This window comes from Toxorhynchites rutilus, chromosome 3 (assembly GCF_029784135.1).
Source record: "Toxorhynchites rutilus septentrionalis strain SRP chromosome 3, ASM2978413v1, whole genome shotgun sequence".
Taxonomy (NCBI): domain Eukaryota; kingdom Metazoa; phylum Arthropoda; class Insecta; order Diptera; family Culicidae; genus Toxorhynchites; species Toxorhynchites rutilus.
Genome location: NC_073746.1, coordinates 142,687,076 through 142,706,207, shown reverse-complemented (window position 1 = coordinate 142,706,207; position 19,132 = coordinate 142,687,076). Strand labels below are relative to the sequence as shown.

The 19,132-nt window shown below is 36.3% G+C and overlaps 1 protein-coding gene across 8 annotated transcripts in view; it reads right to left on the bottom strand.

The window, feature by feature from the left end:
- The window catches only part of LOC129779928 (cGMP-dependent protein kinase, isozyme 2 forms cD4/T1/T3A/T3B), a 502,476-nt gene that overhangs the window by 172,643 nt on the left and 310,701 nt on the right, over nucleotides 1-19,132 (bottom strand). For all 8 annotated transcript variants that reach the window (XM_055787708.1, XM_055787707.1, XM_055787710.1 and 5 more), the window contains one exon: nucleotides 3,642-3,808. In XM_055787708.1, the coding sequence (XP_055643683.1) occupies nucleotides 3,642-3,808 (167 nt within the window). The remainder of the gene's footprint in view (nucleotides 1-3,641; nucleotides 3,809-19,132) is intronic.

Here is a 19,132-nt window from a genome sequence, read left to right as displayed (position 1 = left end):
TTGTTATCAATACCTTTAAACATTCACGTTTTATTACTGAACGAACGTTCATGGGTCCAATCACAGAACTGTTCATTGATTGATTTTCTAATTGACTCTTTACAATTTCCTTTTGCCATAGATTTTCTAGCATCGTAATTATAATATCAAATTATTTTCAGAAACAATTCGCGTTTATGATGTTTTAAACCACTTGCAAATAACATGTTTTTCCGTTACATGGAATCAGGGTTGCCACATATTCAGGATATTCTGCATTTTTCGCCAAATTTCAGATACAGAACCTGTATATAGAGAATTACAGATTTTCAGCAAAGACTCATAATTTACAGTTTTTTTAAATCTATTTTAAATATTAAATTTATTACAGTGCACAGAGATAGATACCTTGATTTATGAAAACCGTCTACTTCTATAACGTTCATCACACTTTTCAATCATTTTGCGATTTTGCGAAATTTATAATGAGACAAGTATGTTATTGTTGATCATGTTGGGTAACTAATGTTTGGAGAGCTACGTGCAACGATTCGTTGATGCTGACCTTGATGTGAAAGATTTTGAAGCATGGCATGAGGATGTTTACGTGGGTATCGATGCAGAAGAAGCTGAAAAAGGATTGTATTCAGCTAGGAAGCTGACCTTCAAATCGATTTGTGGTGACCTCTATATTAAACTCGTGAAACAAATTTCAAAGCGAATTGATTTTAGTTATCATAACTGTGTTATGGGACAAAAAGCAAAAATTGAGTGATCTGAAATCTGATTACTGAAAAATTTATAGGAAAAGTTCAACAAAACCATGTATAAACATCATTCAATTCAGAGGATTATGAGAAAACCTTTTTCTCATTTATTTTGTTGTATATCAACAACCGACTTTAACAACCTATAAATAAAATTAAAGAAAATTGAAGAAATTAAATTAATTAAAGAAAAATAAATTCAGGATGAGAATAATCCTTTGTTTTCATTTTTTTCCCTTAATTTTTGACACAGATTTTTTTGCATGGAATACATGTTTGATACAGACAATATAATAAAATTTAGACAAATCAAATCGGACGATTCCATCTATCCAAGGAATGCTCTCAGAATACTTTCCACTTTTGAATTAAATTCAATTTCGTTAGCATAAACATCATAGCTTGTCACGATTTAATTGTAGAACATATAGGATTTCAATTATCCAAAATTTTCCAGAGAAGGGAGGGGTGTCAAACCATCATAGAAACATTTCTCGTACCTAAAAACCCGCACATGCCAAATTTGGTTCCATTTGTTTAATAAATTGTCGAGTTATGCAGAAATATGTATTTCATACGTATGGCAGACAAAATGCTCGGCTTTCAAGAAAAAAGATTAAGAAATATAGCGGACCTCTAGTCCAAAGCTTAGTTCAATATTTTTTAACAAGAGATTGGCTTAATAAGCATTGGCTTCAATTTGATATGTCGATTATCTAAATCGGTTCAGTGATCCAACAGTTATGAAAGAAGAAGTCATTTTTGGGAAAGTGGAAAAAAATGATTTTTTGAACCACCCCAAAATAACTACTTTTTATTCTTTCAGTACGGTGACTATTTCCATTTTAGGGTTGTCCGAAAAATCAACTTTTTCCTCTTTTTTCAAAAAATGACTTTTTTCAAAAATTCATAATTTTTGAACTACTAGGCCGATTCAGATGAACATAACTGTTGGAAAAAAGAGGAAAAAATAGATTTTTGGAACCATCGCTTAACTTTGAAAAATCATAACTCAAAAACGAAAAAAAAAAACGCCCTTTGACTTTGACATATGTTATGTGAAAAATACTCGGCTTTCCAGAAAATAAAAAATATTAAAAAATATAGCGCCTTTGGTCCCGAGACTATGAAAACAATAAAAAACGAATACAATCAATAATAACGACAGCAGAATTCGAATTTTCTGCAGGCATAGATTTTTTTCAAAAAAGACAAGGTGGTTGACTTTAATTTGATATGTCGATCGTCTGAATCGGTGTTGTAGTCTAAATGTTACGATTTTTTGAAAAAAGTCATTTTCGGAAAAAAAAAAAAGAGGAAAAAGTTGATTTTTCCGACAACCCTAAAATGAAAATGGTCACCCTAATGAAAAAATTAAAAAAATACGGGTCAAATGTTTTGCGTTAGAGAACGAAACTACAAATTTTCACGAAAATCTGAGAACCACTATATCGGTTTGGTATGGAATGGCTGTATAGATGTAAAACTAGAAAAATAGGAGAAGTTTAAATAGTAAATCTCAATTGTCTTGAAATTATATGGAAAGTCTCTTAGGTCTCGACACCTTGAAAACAACAAACAACGGACGTTTTTGACTATTTTGCGTTTGAAGTGCCATATATAGGGTAACTTCGATATAACGTACATTTTACTTTCAAAATTGGTCGTTGTATCGAATTTTTCGTTATATCGAAGCATCATGAAGAACTCACAAACGTAGCTTGTATTACTTGTAAAAAGTGTACTCAGTGTACATTTTTTTCATATTCAACCATCAATACTCTATAACTCTTTCTAAGACACTATTTCGGTACGACTCATAGTTTTTGAGATATAAATCATCAAAGATTTCTCTTACTAAAATCGATACGCCCTTTTCAAAAGTTACGCTTGAGTCAAAAAATTCCCAATTGCTGTTAAAAACTCATGTTTCCTCCAACCCAAACGGAATACACACTTTCATTCGAATCAAAAATACAAGTTTTCAAAATCTGCATTTTTAGGACGATTTCATTGGGAATTGCTGTATATAGAAATCAAAAACATAGTCCTATGCCAAAAACTAAAATTTATTGATACAGACTGTACAGTCGACATGACAAATCAATCTACCATTTCACCATTACGGATGTTGAACAGGGTGTCTGGTTAAAACCTTGTCGAATCATCATATAATTATCAAGTTATACAATTATATGATGTATTTCAGCAAAACTTTCAGCCCAAACAACAAGGATGATGATTCGTATACATAACGGTTCAATTTTTTAAGTCATTGATGTAAAATACAAGGGATCACTATAAAGAAAAACGAAGACGCACAAAAATTTAATGATGACAAACAGAGACTGAAAGTCATCCATTGCCATTCCTTGACACCCCATCCTCTTCACCCAGGCTCATCGCCATCAAGTTCATAGAAAGTGAAAACTTGCAATAATAAATGGTTCTACTTTGCACATGATCATGCACATATTTCACCTTCTCTCGTTTCCCTCAGCAAATAAACATCATTTTCTCATCATCACAAACGGATATCACTTCCACGCGTCGTAACCATCCATCAAGCTAATTTGAAGTGAGTTTATATATCTGCGTATTTGCCATGTGAGAAGCTTTACAAGGTAAGACACTGATGGAACTTTCAAGTGAGCCGCTAACATAATGATCCATCATTATAGCGATACCCTGATGGTGATCACGACTCATGAAAAATGGCAGCTTTGATCGTCGTCGATTGCCACGATAAAGCTGTCAAACACGATCCACAACCGGGGTTACCATGGATGCCTAAAACCCCTGGAAGTAGTCAACTGGTAAGTTAACGCCTTCCAGTTGCACGATTCATTGAAAATAAAAACACCAACGCTTTCCGAGCTTTCGATCCACACTTACCTTCCATAACGTAGACTATGCTGCCGACATCGCCCTCTTTGATAATCAGACTGCCAGAGCCGTACTGCACCGGGTACATGCAGTCCACGATTTCGCGGATCTGCGTCATCTCGAGGTTTTTCATGAAGTCATTGTCCAGGATGGCGGATTTGATGATTTCGCGAGATCTGTCGGAAAAATCGAGAAGTAAATAATAATGAATGAGTAAAGATTTCTACAGCAAAGCACGATCAACGCGAAATTTTGATTTTTAAAGTCCTAATAAAAGTTGCAATATGCGGAAATAACATGAACGACTTCAAAATTTGAATTGCAATTAATTCGCCCGAAAGATTTTATTGGTGAATTAAAGGACATAATACTTGCTAGATTCGTTCAAAATTAACATTTCGGATTCGCAACAGCATGTTTCTGTCTCCTGAAGGCAGCAAATCAGGTGGCACTGCTGGCTGGATGCATTTGGATCTACATAATTATACAGCAATCACACTTAGCATTTATTAGCATAGTTTACGTCGGCCAAGTGTGACAAGTTCAAATGTGAGTAATTCTTTGCATTCAGTCAGTCAACGGTTTAGCAGACGACATAAAACGGGTTTTGATTTCATCGCGTGCATCATTTGCACCGGGCGGAGGAAGGTCCAATAATGTTAACTATATTGTTTGCAATTTATGCAATATACATACAAATTGGATGTTGATTAAATTAGGAGTGCCTGTCACAGCGGATTGATCGCAACAATATTGATCAATTCTGAGAGTTTATGGAGCCATGGAACGTATCTGAAATAAAATACTCAGAATGAACTTTTTTTTTTAAAGATTCACACATTTTGGTGGAATATTTTAATAACATTATGCTTCTACTATTTTCATTTATACTTAATACATAATTAAAAATAATAATGAATTTCTTTTAGGTTTATTAAATAACTATGCGAGATATCTTCTTAGAAACGAGCTATCGGTTCCCTTCCTACTAACATTAGAATAAGTCATACGAATGAAACACAAATTTCTGCATAACTCGAAAACTAATCAAGCAAATGGAGCCAAATTTAGCATATAAAGGTTTTAAGGGGGCAAGAAACGTTTCTATGATGAGCAGACACTCCTCCCTCCTCTCGAAATGGGGGTTGCCATACAAATGAAAAACAAATTTCTGCATAACTCGAAAACTTATCAAGCAAATAAAGCCAAATTTAGCATATGAAGGTTTTAGGGAGCAAGAAACGTTTCTATGGTAAAAAGACACTCCTCAATCAACGCAAACGGAACCAAATTTGAGATGTGAGGGTTTTTGGGTACGAGAAATGTTTCTATGATGGTATGACGCCCCTCCCTTCCTGGAATGGAGCTGGGGTTCCAAAAAATTAAAATACATATTTCGATCAAACATATTCTAACCAAACATGACAATTGAAAATTTTCGGAAAACTCTGAAGAAAATGGGAAAATTTTCGAAAATTCAATTCCCTTATGTTCTTCAACTTCATAGTGACAAGCGTTGTTAGTCCATTTGATGTTTGATCGTTTGATGTTTGAACGTGCGCTTAGTAAGAAAACGTGAATGTGATAACGAAAATTAAATTTTGGGTGGGACGAAGTTTCCCGGGTCAGCTAGTTTTTTTAAATATTTTTCCTTGAAAGCTGAGGATGTTTTACATAACGCATCTCGATATCAGAGATGCTATTTTTTTCGTTTTTGAGTTATGATTTTTCCAAGTTAATCGATGGTTCGAAAAACCAAATTTTCTCCATTTTTTCCACTACAAAAATTCACAACTTTTGAACTACTGGGCCGATTCATATAATCGATATATCAAATAAAAGCTTATGAGTTAGTTTTCTTTGAAGTATATCACTTTTGCGAAAAATTTGGATTTTTGTTTTTGTAATTATTGATTGAGATAGTTTTTCATAGTTTTCTCGGTTATAGATAGAGGACGCCATATTTTTTTATAGTTTTTTATGGAAAGCTGAGGATTTTTTACATAACATTTTTCGATATCGGAGATTTTTTTCGTTTTTGAGTTATTATTTTGTAAATTCAACATGTTCTAAGCCTTCGTTCAATATTCCTCTGTGACTAGACTAGACCTATGCGACTAGAAACCAATCTTCCCCTAAGTGTGATATTTTTTTCAAAGAAGGTTAGCTTATTGGCTTCAATTTCATATGTCGATCATCTTAATCGGTTCACTAGTTCAAATGTGATGAATTTTTGCGAAAAGTCATTTTTGGATAAAGGGGAAAAATGATTTTTCGAACCACCGGTTGACTTTGAAAAATCATCGAGATATGTTATGTAAAAAAATCCTCAGCTTTCAAGGAAAAACATAAAATAATATAGCGCCCTCTAGTCCAAAGCCATGAAAACAATAAAAAACGACCACAATTAATCATTACGAAAACAAAATCAATTGTTTGTAAATTTCAATATTTTTTTTAGCTCATTGGCTTCAATTTGATATATCCACCATCTAAATCGGTTAAGTGGTTCAAAAGTTATGATTTTTTGAAAAAAAAAAAATCATCTTTAGGAAAAAGGGGAAAAATCTTTTTTTTGGGCCACCCTAAAATGGAAACGGGCATTCCAATGAAAAAGTAAAAAAAATACAGGTCTAATGTTTTGCGCTAAAGAACAAAATTACTACTTTTGACGAAAATCTTAGAACCACCCACTATATCGGTTTGGCATGGAATGGCTGTATTTATGAATCAATTTCTGTTTCTAGTTGGCTCAAATTTGAGTCCTTTTGTAAAAGTTTCACTGCAGATGGGGATTGCAATAGCACTTTCTTCGATCTTTGCTTTTGCAAGATATTTATCAGAGGATCGGATGTCCTAAGCAAGCTTACCAAAGAATTCTGATTGCTGGCCTCTCGGCAAGTTTAGATTTGGAGGTGTAGAACAAGTACGTTACCAATATATTAAAATGAAATTCATCAATATAATAACATAAAATAATGTTCATTAATGAAATATTAATAAACACTCAATCAACATAGCTTTTTTTTATTTCAGACCAATCAACAATCAACAATGAACATTCGATTTGTCGCAGTGAAAATAATTATTACGTTAACTTTATTTCATAAAAGCGTGACCTGTTTTCTGTTTTGATACCCTCCCTGAAAGACATATTTCAACGTCAAAGAAAGGGAAAAAATTGATTTTTCGAACCATCCTAAAATGGAAATGGGCACTTTAATGAACAAAATGGAAAAATACGGGTCCAATCATCTGCGATAAAGAATCAAACTACCAATTTTTATGAAAATCTGAGAACCTTTGAAACCTCTGAACATTTGAAAGTGTGAAAAAAAATAAGTTCATGCGAATCTCATCATCACAAGAGCTTCCGGATGGTCAGATTTGAGCTGCTTTTATTTCGTTGTATTCGTCTCCATCCAAACCAGAATAACATAATAAACTGGAGAATCATTGAGAAAAATAGGAAAATTCGAAAGAATCTATTACGCATTATCTGTTCTGCAGTGAAAAATTGGTCTAATTGGAGTTCATTCTTTCAATCGAAACGCTGACGACATTGAAGTTCGCGCTCCATTTTGTGAAAATAATAATGGATGGGTTATGTACGTGGAAATTGATAATTTAGGGTGAAAATTGACAAAAATAACTATTTAAGGCAGGACGAAGGTCTGTTGGTTTATTTATTTTCTGTAGATACAGTCAACTCTCCCTAACTCGATATCCAAAGGGACCAACTTTTTTTTTCAAACTGTATACAATCGAGTCCTAAATTTTACATAATCGAATCATATATAATCGAGTTTGTATATAATCGAGTCCAACTTGCACGAGGCACTAGGTTAACAAAGAAAATATTGATTAAGTATGTTACTCAAACTGAATTGTAACGATCACGCAGGAACTGTTCAATCACAAAGAAATGTTCGAATAGTTTCACAGGAACATTTTCAGTTGATTTCAATATTCCGGACATATTCTTCAGATTTGATTAAACGTTCGAATTAACATCTCAATAGAACTACTATCTTCAGCGTTTTTCTCAGGTTTTTCAACACTTTCTAGTATATCGGTATCTGGCATCAGATCACAGCAAATCACGTCTTGGTCCTTTTTGCACTAATTATTAAAAGACATTGAGCAATCGAACGGTATTGTACCGTCGACATCGCTCACGACACATTAATTATGCCAGCGGAATATCACTCCTGTCAATGTTGGTTGTGCTTTAAAGTTAGGATTTCCCAGTTTCTGGACAAATTCTCAAGCCATATCCCGAAGAATAGAAGAGGGGTAAATTATTTTGTCTAGCTTGACAAGACAAAAATTCATTGACCGCTCCAGCTTCTCGATTCTGACCAACCTTATATGCTTTTGGTCTAGATACAATTTTCCATTCCGATTCCATTTTTACTTTAGTTGTTTGAGTAGTGTTGATACCGCACTTTGTGCAATACTGAAATTATTTGCAGCTTCAGACCCCTTCCGTCCATATTTTTCGACCTGCTCGATGATGCTCAGATCTTGCGCAATGGTTAGCGTTTTGATTGTTCGCTTGAAAGGTTTCTCGTGGTTTTCCATACTTGAAAAGAAATTGTTTGATGACACGAACACTCCGTCTTCACTTTCAAGGGCAATTGAAATCTGAGGTAATAACGCACAAAAACATGTACGCGAAAATCAATCGAGTTAGGGAGGTGAAAATCCATGGAAAAATGATTCAAAACACATCGAGTAAGAGAGGCATCGAGTTAGGGAAAATATCGAGATACAGAACATCGAGTTAGGGAGAGTTGACTGTACTACATTTTTATCAGACTAGCTACAGACAAGCTATGCTTTTTTGTAGAGAAGGATGCGTCATTATAAAAATAATCATACTAAACTTTTGAATGAAACGTAAAAGAGCAATTCCAAATGAAATCGACAAATGACAAAACATGAACATTTTTTATTCGAATGAAAGCTATGAAAGAGTTTTCCACAGCATTTGGGAACTTTTTGACTCAAGCGTAACTTTTGAAGAGGGCGTATCGATTTTGGTAGAAGATGTCTTTGATAATTTATATATGAAAAAACTATGAGTTGTACCGAAATAGTGTCTTAGAAAGAGATATAGAGTATTGATGCTTAAACGTGAAAAAAATATACACTGAAAAAAAAATTAAAAATTTACAAAAAAACTTTAATTTTCAAAATCTAAAATATGTGTTTTCTATTTTTTAAACCGTTCCCGAAAAATGATAATAAATGTTCATCTGGAAAACGTTTCTTAACCGTGTCAGTGATTGAGAAACTGAAGTTAATGGGATGCAATATCCTTTTAGATAGATCTTTAAAAATTCGCGCATCATGCCGATATCATAATGATATTTTTGGAAATTATAAGCAAATTCATAAAACTTCATGAACATGACGGTATAACACGACAAACATATTAAAAGGGCCTATTTGCTTGAAAAACACAATAAAATAGAAATATTTTTTTTAATATCTCGAGAATGGCTTCATTTAGAAGGAGATTGATAAAGAGCTTTTTTGTTTGAAATCACATCAGTATTCATAGTCTGTGGCTAAACATGATTGTCAACATACAAAAATTCGAAGTTTCAAAAATTCATAGTTTAACCAACTTGAACTGATTTTCTAAATTTTCCACATGACTTCTGTTTTATATTAGAGATGGGCAAATCAGCTCATCATGGTGAGCGGCTCAGAGCCGTTCAGCTCATACAAGTGAGCTGCTCATTTGGAACAGCTCTTCAGCTCAGTTGAATTTTTCGGTTGTCCACACAATTGCATATGAAACGTAACTACCATGGGACATGATATAGTGTGCATTTTCTTAACAGACGGAAAGCAAAAAATAAACGAATTTAAGTTGTATTGTACACAATTATATATATTCTAATGAATTCTAATAATATAATATACAGGATCTTTCAAATTAAACGCTCATGCAAAAAAATCGAATAGCTCCTTATATTTTTTTTGATCCGTCGATGGTAACACTGCATTCCCCACTTCGGGACGATAATATTCGGCTATTCGTTCAGTCAGATTGGATGGTTTTTAGTGTCAAGATGCAAAAATTTACAAGAACGTGTATTTTTAGTGAAATCGTATTTCTCGAGCAACCGGAGGCTTAATGAAACTTTGTCCTCTTATTCTAAGAATTTCAACATTTCTCGTCGTCGATTACTTCCTCTGGGGTTACGTGAAGGACCGTTGCTATGTTAATAAGCCTCACAATTTGGAGGAACTTAAAGAAGAAATAACTCGGATTTTCAACAGCATCGAAGTCGTAATGCTAGAGTTGTGCATGAAGAATTTTGTTCACCGTTCAAAACGCGTTATCGAAAAAAGGGGTGGTCACATCGAAAATGTCCTAAAATAAGCTTTATTTTCGTTTTTAAAAATAAAAATCGGTTCACTTTTGTAGAAGTTATTAAAATTTGTTGCGTGACCGTTTAATCTGAAAGACCCTGTTCAACAAATACTGAATGCTGAAATCCAACAAAGAAGATACTTAGGATATGCTGAACTTAAACAACAGAAGCCAAATGAAATGCCTTCAGAAATATTGGCCGAGACAACGTTTTTTTGATAAAACTTCCGAGATATTTTTTTGCATCCAAGGATATAAAAATAAATCCACTAATAGGCGCAATGAGAAATAATTATTCACGATGACAAAGGTAATAAAAGGACCATTATCAATTATCAGCATTTATGCCGGGTGGTTTTCTGAATTGTTTTGAATCAGCATGCGGAAATAAATTTTTGTGTTTCTACAGTCATGTTTAAATAACAATATGATATAGTAATTTTATTTTCAAGCATATAATAATGTTTAGTATTTTGTTTGGCGATATAAGAAAAAAAATAATGAAGAACGAACGATTGAAATCTTCAAAACAAAAACCATTTCCTATCTGACATCTCTGCCAGATCTCTCACCAAGAGAGACACACGAATACAAATTGACGTCATATTATGAAGCGCGGGAGACGAAACATTCTTTCGCGTATCATAATTCACACTCTCTGCAGCTTTTGCGCTCCACCACTATGTAGCTCTTCAGCTCAGCAGCTCTTCAGCTCAACAGCTCAACAGTTCCAGAGCTAAACAGCTTAGCAGCTCGTCAGCTCAACAACTCAACAATTTCAGAGCTAATTAGCTCAGCAACTCATCAGCTCTCCAGCTTCGTAACAAGCGGATGAGCTGTGTTTTTTATTGCTAGCCGATCCGAATCTGCTCACTATGATGATGCGATTCGAATGAACAGCTCATGAGCGGATGGCACATCTCTATAACTCTTTCTAAGACACTATTTCGGTACAACTCATAGTTTTTGGGATTAGGATTAGGATGGCCCTAAGTCGACCCCTGAATAATAAAAGCCATTAAGTCACTAACATATTTGTTCTTATGACATCCTCAGTGTTCTATTGTATAGTACTACTCTTTGAGTAACTCCAACTGAAATCGTCCTAAAAAAATCATCATTAAATTTCACAATAATCGGATAAGGTCTGATCATCCAATACATAATCGTTTGTGCAACTTCTTTGGGATATGAAAATTTTCTGATGACTAGGATCATAAGATATAAAAACCACAGACTGCAATAACTTACTTTTAATTACTACTCGATTAGCATATAGATTTGTTGCACGCAAGGTGGCACCTCGCAATCAATCAACCGCAGGGCTTTGTCTGGCCGACTTTTACACCCCCAGTCATTCGAACTGAACCTATCTGACATATCATCGCCTCTAGATTTGTACGCGCACACCTTCCTCCCACACACGCCGGTCTATACAATTCGATCAGCCTACACCCAACTGCCGGAGAAGTCATCCACCGTGTAACGATTCATAAATTTCCCATTTTCCCACCGCAGAACGACCGGTGGGAGCGCACAGCTGGTAGCCGCTTGCAGTGATCCGTTTTTACAACGCCGTAACGATAATTGATGAAAGACTGCACGAACAAATAAAACATTTGCAAAATTGTTTCTGTGTTTTCAAACGCTTCGGACGATTGATGAATTTTATTACCGAGCGTGTGCTGTCTGGATATAGTGTTTGAAAAAAGAGGGTATGGAAATGTGTGTCTACAGAGTCTAGAGTGTGAGCAAATGTCGTTTGCGTGATAGGTGTCTAATGGCAATGTCTCAGGTCGCCTACAAGTGTTTGGCGTGGTGGCCGAAATCTGGCTCGAGCCGTGCACGGTGGCTTGGGCTCTGAACTTTAGCGGTAAAATTCGACCAATTTATGTTGGGGCATAGGATATGGTGATGACCCCATATTCACACATGATAAAATGTATTTCGATTAATTAATTTCCTGACATTTTCCATAAAGTTTCCCCAGGTGAACACCGTCAGCACATTGTGTTTACGGAACGTTGATGTTTTGCGTTAATACAAACGTTACAGGTACTTTGCGGTGACAAGCCATCGACGCAAATATGAATATGAATTAGGGAGGCAAAACATTGCTCCTCCTCCGTTTTCACCTTCTCTGGTGTCGATGCAGCGAGGGTTGCCGGAGTCGACTAGGCAATGTCGCGTTCACGCGGGGGCACAGAGGTCTCACTGGTAAGCCCATAAGAGAAGGTAAAGAATGGGATCACCCAGACTTCGTGCATGGGCAGGAGTTCAGCGTGTGGGCTTTCCAGACGACATAGTACCGACATGAGATTGAGATGAACGAGAGCGAGCCGCCGAGACAGATGGTGTGAACGATGTCACGAAATATGCAAATATGCTCGGAATTTGCCATGTACTCGGGCGCTAATGACTGCTAATTATATGATTGATGGGGTGACATAGGCGAACCGAGGCGAGGACACCGCTCAAAAATTAACTAGTTCAAGAACATGGGTTAATATTGGGATAGTTACAAGTAGCATAAAAGTATATTTTATGTAAAAAAGCTACTCTTGAAAAACCGTATATCCCACTGTTTCTTATTCATGTATATTGTATGGAGTTTTGTATTCATAATAGATTGAGAAAAAAAAATAAGCATTATACGCATTCTAAGATTGAAGATTTGGAATACATCTTATAATTAGTTACCACAGCACACTGAAGAGATGGGTACGGAGAGAAGTGTAAGGATTTCCTACTTTTGAATTGAATGATTATGGTCTTTTCCACAAAAATCTCTTCAAATTCTGGCACACTAGGAGCCGCATTTCCTACCACATGGCCAGCGTATGTTTTCTATGTATTATGTATTCAATGATCGTCAAAACCAAGCCTCTGAGTCAATAACCGGGAGTAATCGGTTACATATCAAAAACATAGTCGTAAGGCAAAAATTGTCGAAATATTGAACTCCCGGGCCCGTGAGGCTAACGCCATATGAGCCGTGATCAAAATATATATTTTGGGAAGGAAAAACAGCACGCCGTGTCGATCCTGCCCGCTCGCAATGGAAATCCCGGACTATCTGCTCCCCCAGTTTGTGATATCATGAATCGATTCGGAGAGCGCCTGGCCGTCGACTGGAATTTCGGATGATTTAAATCCTGAAACTCATTCGAAAAAAAAATTACCTCGTTCGATTCGCAGAATGCACCGGAAGACTCGAAAAAGGTTCGAAAAATTTCTTTTCTGGCTGTCAATCTGTAGCCACGGACTGAAAAGTAGAGCTTTCAAAGCTTCTGGAACCATGAACCAGGAAGTATATCAAAAGGTGTGCCATCACTAGGACCCGCTACCTTTTCTGGAGTAGTATGAGTTCAATATCACACAAATTTAGTGGTACAACGATCATGTCGTAACTGTGATCCCCAAAGAGGAGAATTCGCGAACCAAAGCGAAGGGTTCAAAGTCCCAAATGATAATGATTTTGATATTTGTGATCAATGGCTAGTACGTGAAGAAAAATATGGCAAAATGGCTAAGTCAAGAAATGACGGGACCCGTGGCGAGAGATGAATGCTCTGTGGTTTCATAAATTCCCTGCTGCTAACGGAACCTGTGGAGTACCAGGACTCTCTCTATAGTACTTCTGTCTTTGCTGCACGTTGAGCTCCGTGTCGGTCTCCAGGGACTGACATTGAACTTTCCGTTAGAAAACCGTTAATCACTAGACCAAATAGTTCCAATTCAGTATCGTTGATTTATTTTTTAGAAAAAAAATATATGAGGTTGAGTCCAAGACACGACCGCATTGTTGACGTAGAACTATGCTTTAGTTTAATTCAAGTCGCTTGTTTATAACTGCGAATATTATTTTATAATGCTACGAAATTTTAGAAATAACAACTCTACCAGTTTGGTCGCCCTGAAATATTTTTTTTCTTGTAGAATCATTTGACGATTATTGTTTTATGATTCATTCTTGCCCTCTCAGAACAATAAGCGAGATAAGTGCAGTTATCATCCTTGGTGGAGAAAGTTTTGCTACTGGTAAGCGAAACCAAATCACATACAAAATTCCAAAACGACGTTTACTTTCCTGATGACTAAATAAACGAAATAAACTCTTCCTGTTAAACTCAACAACCTCGAAAAGAGTAGCACTGCTTCATTATGATCAAGATTAGCGCAAATGCAATCCCAGTTGAAGGGAGTTTTGCAACTGGCATGCGAACCCAAATAAATTTATAAATTATTATAACTTATTGAATAACTTGGTATTCCCAAATAATGTTTTGGTGCAAAACCTAATACCTGCTTTACCATAGCGTCAGTTCAATGCATTGATACAATGTCAAAGGAACCAACGAAGCCTTTATGATGACGGAAAACAAACAATGTCAACTGCTTGGAAAAAGGCTGAATATTTGCCTAAGCAAATTCATTACTAATACCCTAGCGCAAATATTTCCCTCCCGCTATCTCCCCTCTTTGTCGACACGTTCGGATCGACATGTTCACCCGCAACAGCGAAATACGTTAAAACGCACGCACGTACACACACAAAAATATCCATATATCGATGCTCAGAATGCTGCAGCTCAGAACCTTAAGGCAATGGCGTCAGTTTGATGCAATTATTGCAATGCTAGAGACATCAGCGACTAAGTAATTTGGTCGCGTCCACAGCTCAATCCGAAACTAAGACACTTGAGACTTTTTAGTTCATTCGTCTCTAACCTTCAAAAAGGCCCTTGGAAAAAATTACTTTTTCCTCGTATTACTCCTCCACTCCTCACCGTCCAGCTCGCCCAGCAGCGATGTTGTTCAGTCGGTGTCCTCACGAAGAATGAAAGTTTATTTCAGCGAGATCCACTGTTTATACTCTAGGCAAATATTCCCCTTCGTTCTTCTTCTTTTCCCTTGTTAACGGAGACTTTAAATCATACGATTTCCCCTTCGTTGTTCGTCCATAAGTTGCTCGTTATTGACAGCTCTGTTCGGGAAAGCAAACAAATGGACAGAACAAATATATGGGAAAATGAAAACGCTTATAGTTTTCATGAATTTTAACCATTTATACACCATGGAATTGTAATGTATAGCATATCAAACAAATCTTAGGGAATTTGCGATGAATTTGTAAATCGCCAAAATCCGTTCGCCGCAAAAATAGTTACTAACGTTAACTTTATTTCATAAAAACGTGACCTGTTTTCTGATTTGGCACCCTTAATGAAAGACGTAGTTCTACGTCAACAAAAAATTACAAACATCGTTTGTTCTTCCTTGTTTTGCGTCATCACATGTATTCGTTTCGGATTGAGCTGTGGACGCGACAAAATTATTTAATAATTGTGTTGGGAATCATCAAACAAGGCTATCATCGGCTCACCCAGAAAATAATTGTTCAGTAATTTTGTCATCAATCTCCACCAATGATGACAGCTAAGCTAATCGGGACCGGAAATACTAATAGAGAGGGCTCTTGTTGAGAAGAGCGCAGAGCGGAGATAAGTGTGTATATATTTAGTTGCTTGAAGTCATTGATATATGGCTTTGTGTTCATACGTGCAAGCTTTATAACCCGTATGTGCAAATAGCATCTTCGCTACGCTGAAACCCCATTTGTATCTGCTCCCGTGTGCTTTGTTCCTGTTGCGATGCAACAATCACCTAATATTCTGATGCAATGATGGACGATTGTTTGGTGGTGCAAATTATGTAGCTGCAATAATATATATATATATATATATATATATATATATATATATATATATATATAGTGCCATTGATATATATATATATATATATATATATATATATATATATATATATATATATATATATATATATATATATATATAACAGAGAGAGGAGGAAGCGGAAGAGGAATATTTGCACTTGGGTGGATCTCTGCTGAGGCAAATATTCAGACCTTTTCTTCATTCGAAGCAGTAAACTTCGTTGTTTGTAGGAGGTTGTGTCCATGTGCTCCCTTGGCCGAGTGGTTAGCGTCATAACTAACATGCCGGGTGTTCGGGTTCGATTCCCGTTCTGGTCGGGGGGATTTTTCGTCAAAGAAATTTCCTCCGACTTGCACTGTGATCACGCGTATTCTAGAGCTTGCCACTCAAAATGCATTCAAGGCGTGTTATTTGGCATAGAAATCTCAACTAAGTACTAATAAAAATGACGCAAGTAATACTACGTTGAGACGACGAAGTTCCTCTAGGAACGTTAGTGCCATTGAAGAAGAAGAAGAAGAAGAAGGAGGTTGTGTCCAAGACATGACTACATTGTTGACGTAGAACTACGCTGTTACTTTTTTCAAGTCGTTTGTTAATAACTTCGGATATTATTTTAGAATGCTGCCAAATTTTAGCAAAACCTGTTTCATAGAATGATTTGGTCGCCCGTGAAATGGTTTTTATTGCAGAATCAGTTGATGATAACAGATTGATAATTCATTCTTGCCCTCGCAGAACATTACACAAGCTGATCGCAAGTCGCACATTGTTTCATGTTAATGCATTGAAAATTTACCTCGAACGCTCTTCCGGTGGCCTATTTCGCAATTAACATACACTCGGCTACAGATGATCATCAGACGATGATTGTGCCAGCACCATTATTCCAGGAGGCGATCTGGCGTAGTGGTAACATCCATGCCTCTCACGCTAAAGGTCACGAGTTCAATTCTCACTCCCGACATTCTTCCAAAAATGGAAGTAAAAAGTGACGAACCAGCCAAATGAGTTGAAAATCACTATAATACAGATAAAAAAAAAACCATTATTCCACATCTCATAACTGCATAAATCTTTCTTTGGCGTCGAATGAAAACAACAATGGCAATACTTGCAAGTATCAAATATCATGATGCATGTTATTTAGTATTGTCTCAGTTTTGAATCGCACTTCTAGACATCGTACGTACAACGAAAACCAACCAGCACCAAACAAGCGTTCAACATAGCATGCATACAGAGCCATACATTGATGGCCTGAACCGAGTAAGAACATAAACACTTCTCATCATTTTTCTCTATTCTCAAAAGAAACGCTTCTGTTAATATAACTGGCCTCGAAAATAGTTGCATTACGTTCTCATGTTCTAGATAAGCGCAGCTGTTATCCTTAGTGGAAAAATTTTTGCTACTGGCAAGCGGAACTCAATCACATATAAAATTCTAGAGCGACATTTGACTAAATAAACGAAATAAATTCTGTCGGTTAATCTTAATAACCTCGAAAAGAGTTGCATTACTTCGTTATGATCAAGATTAGCACAAATATCATCCTTGTTGGAGGTAGTTTTGCGATTGGCACACGAACCCAAATAACTTACAATATTCCAGCACGACATTCGCTATGGTTTAGCTTGATATTCCTCAAATTATTATGTGGCGCACAACCTTAACGCCTGCTTCGCCATAGCGTCAGTTCGATGCATTGATGCAATGTGAAAGGAACCAGCGCAGCCCTTGTGATGATGGAAAACAAACGAAGTTTACTGCTTCGAATGAAGAAAAGGTCTGAATATTTGCCTCAGCAGAGCAGAGATAATATATATATATATATATATATATATATATATATATATATAGAGAGAGAGAGAGAGAGAGAGAGAGAGAGAGAGGAGGAAGCGGAAGAGGAATATTTTCACTTGGGTGGATCTCTGCTGAGGCAAATATTCAGACCTTTTCTCAGCAGAGCAGAGATTATATATATATATATATATATATATATATATATATATAAACAGAGAGAGGAGGAAGCGGAAGAGGAATATTTGCACTTGGGTGGATCTCTGCTGAGGCAAATATTCAGACCTTTTCTTCATTCGAACCAGTAAACTTCGTTTGTTTTCCATCATCACAAGGGCTTCGCTGGTTCCTTTCACATTGCATCAATGCATCGAACTGACGCTATGGCGAAGCAGGCGTTAAGGTTGTGCGCCACATAATAATTTGAGGAATATCAAGCTAAACCATAGCGAATGTCGTGCTGGAATATTGTAAGTTATTTGGGTTCGTGTGCCAATCGCAAAACTACCTCCAACAAGGATGATATTTGTGCTAATCTTGATCATAACGAAGTAATGCAACTCTTTTCGAGGTTATTAAGATTAACCGGCAGAATTTATTTCGTTTATTTAGTCAAATGTCGCTCTAGAATTTTATATGTGATTGAGTTCCGCTTGCCAGTAGCAAAAATTTTTCCACTAAGGATAACAGCTGCGCTTATCTAGAACATGAGAACGTAATGCAACTATTTTCGAGGCCAGTTATATTAACAGAAGCGTTTCTTTTGAGAATAGAGAAAAATGATGAGAAGTGTTTATGTTCTTACTCGGTTCAGGCCATCAATGTATGGCTCTGTATGCATGCTATGTTGAACGCTTGTTTGGTGCTGGTTGGTTTTCGTTGTACGTACGATGTCTAGAAGTGCGATTCAAAACTGAGACAATACTAAATAACATGTATCATGATATTTGATACTTGCAAGTATTGCCATTGTTGTTGTTTTCATTCGACGCCAAAGAAAGATTTATGCAGTTATGAGATGTGGAATAATGGTGCTGGCACAATCATCGTCTGATGATCATCTGTAGCCGAGTGTATGTTAATTGCGAAATAGGCCACCGGAAGAGCGTTCGAGGTAAATTTTCAATGCATTAACATGAAACAATGTGCGACTTGCGATCAGCTTGTGTAATGTTCTGCGAGGGCAAGAATGAATTATCAATCTGTTATCATCAACTGATTCTGCAATAAAAACCATTTCACGGGCGACCAAATCATTCTATGAAACAGGTTTTGCTAAAATTTGGCAGCATTCTAAAATAATATCCGAAGTTATTAACAAACGACTTGAAAAAAGTAACAGCGTAGTTCTACGTCAACAATGTAGTCATGTCTTGGACACAACCTCCTTCTTCTTCTTCTTCTTCTTCTTCAATGGCACTAACGTTCCTAGAGGAACTTCGCCGTCTCAACGTAGTATTACTTGCGTCATTTTTATTAGTACTTAGTTGAGATTTCTATGCCAAATAACACGCCTTGAATGCATTTTGAGTGGCAAGCTCTAGAATACGCGTGATCACAGTGCAAGT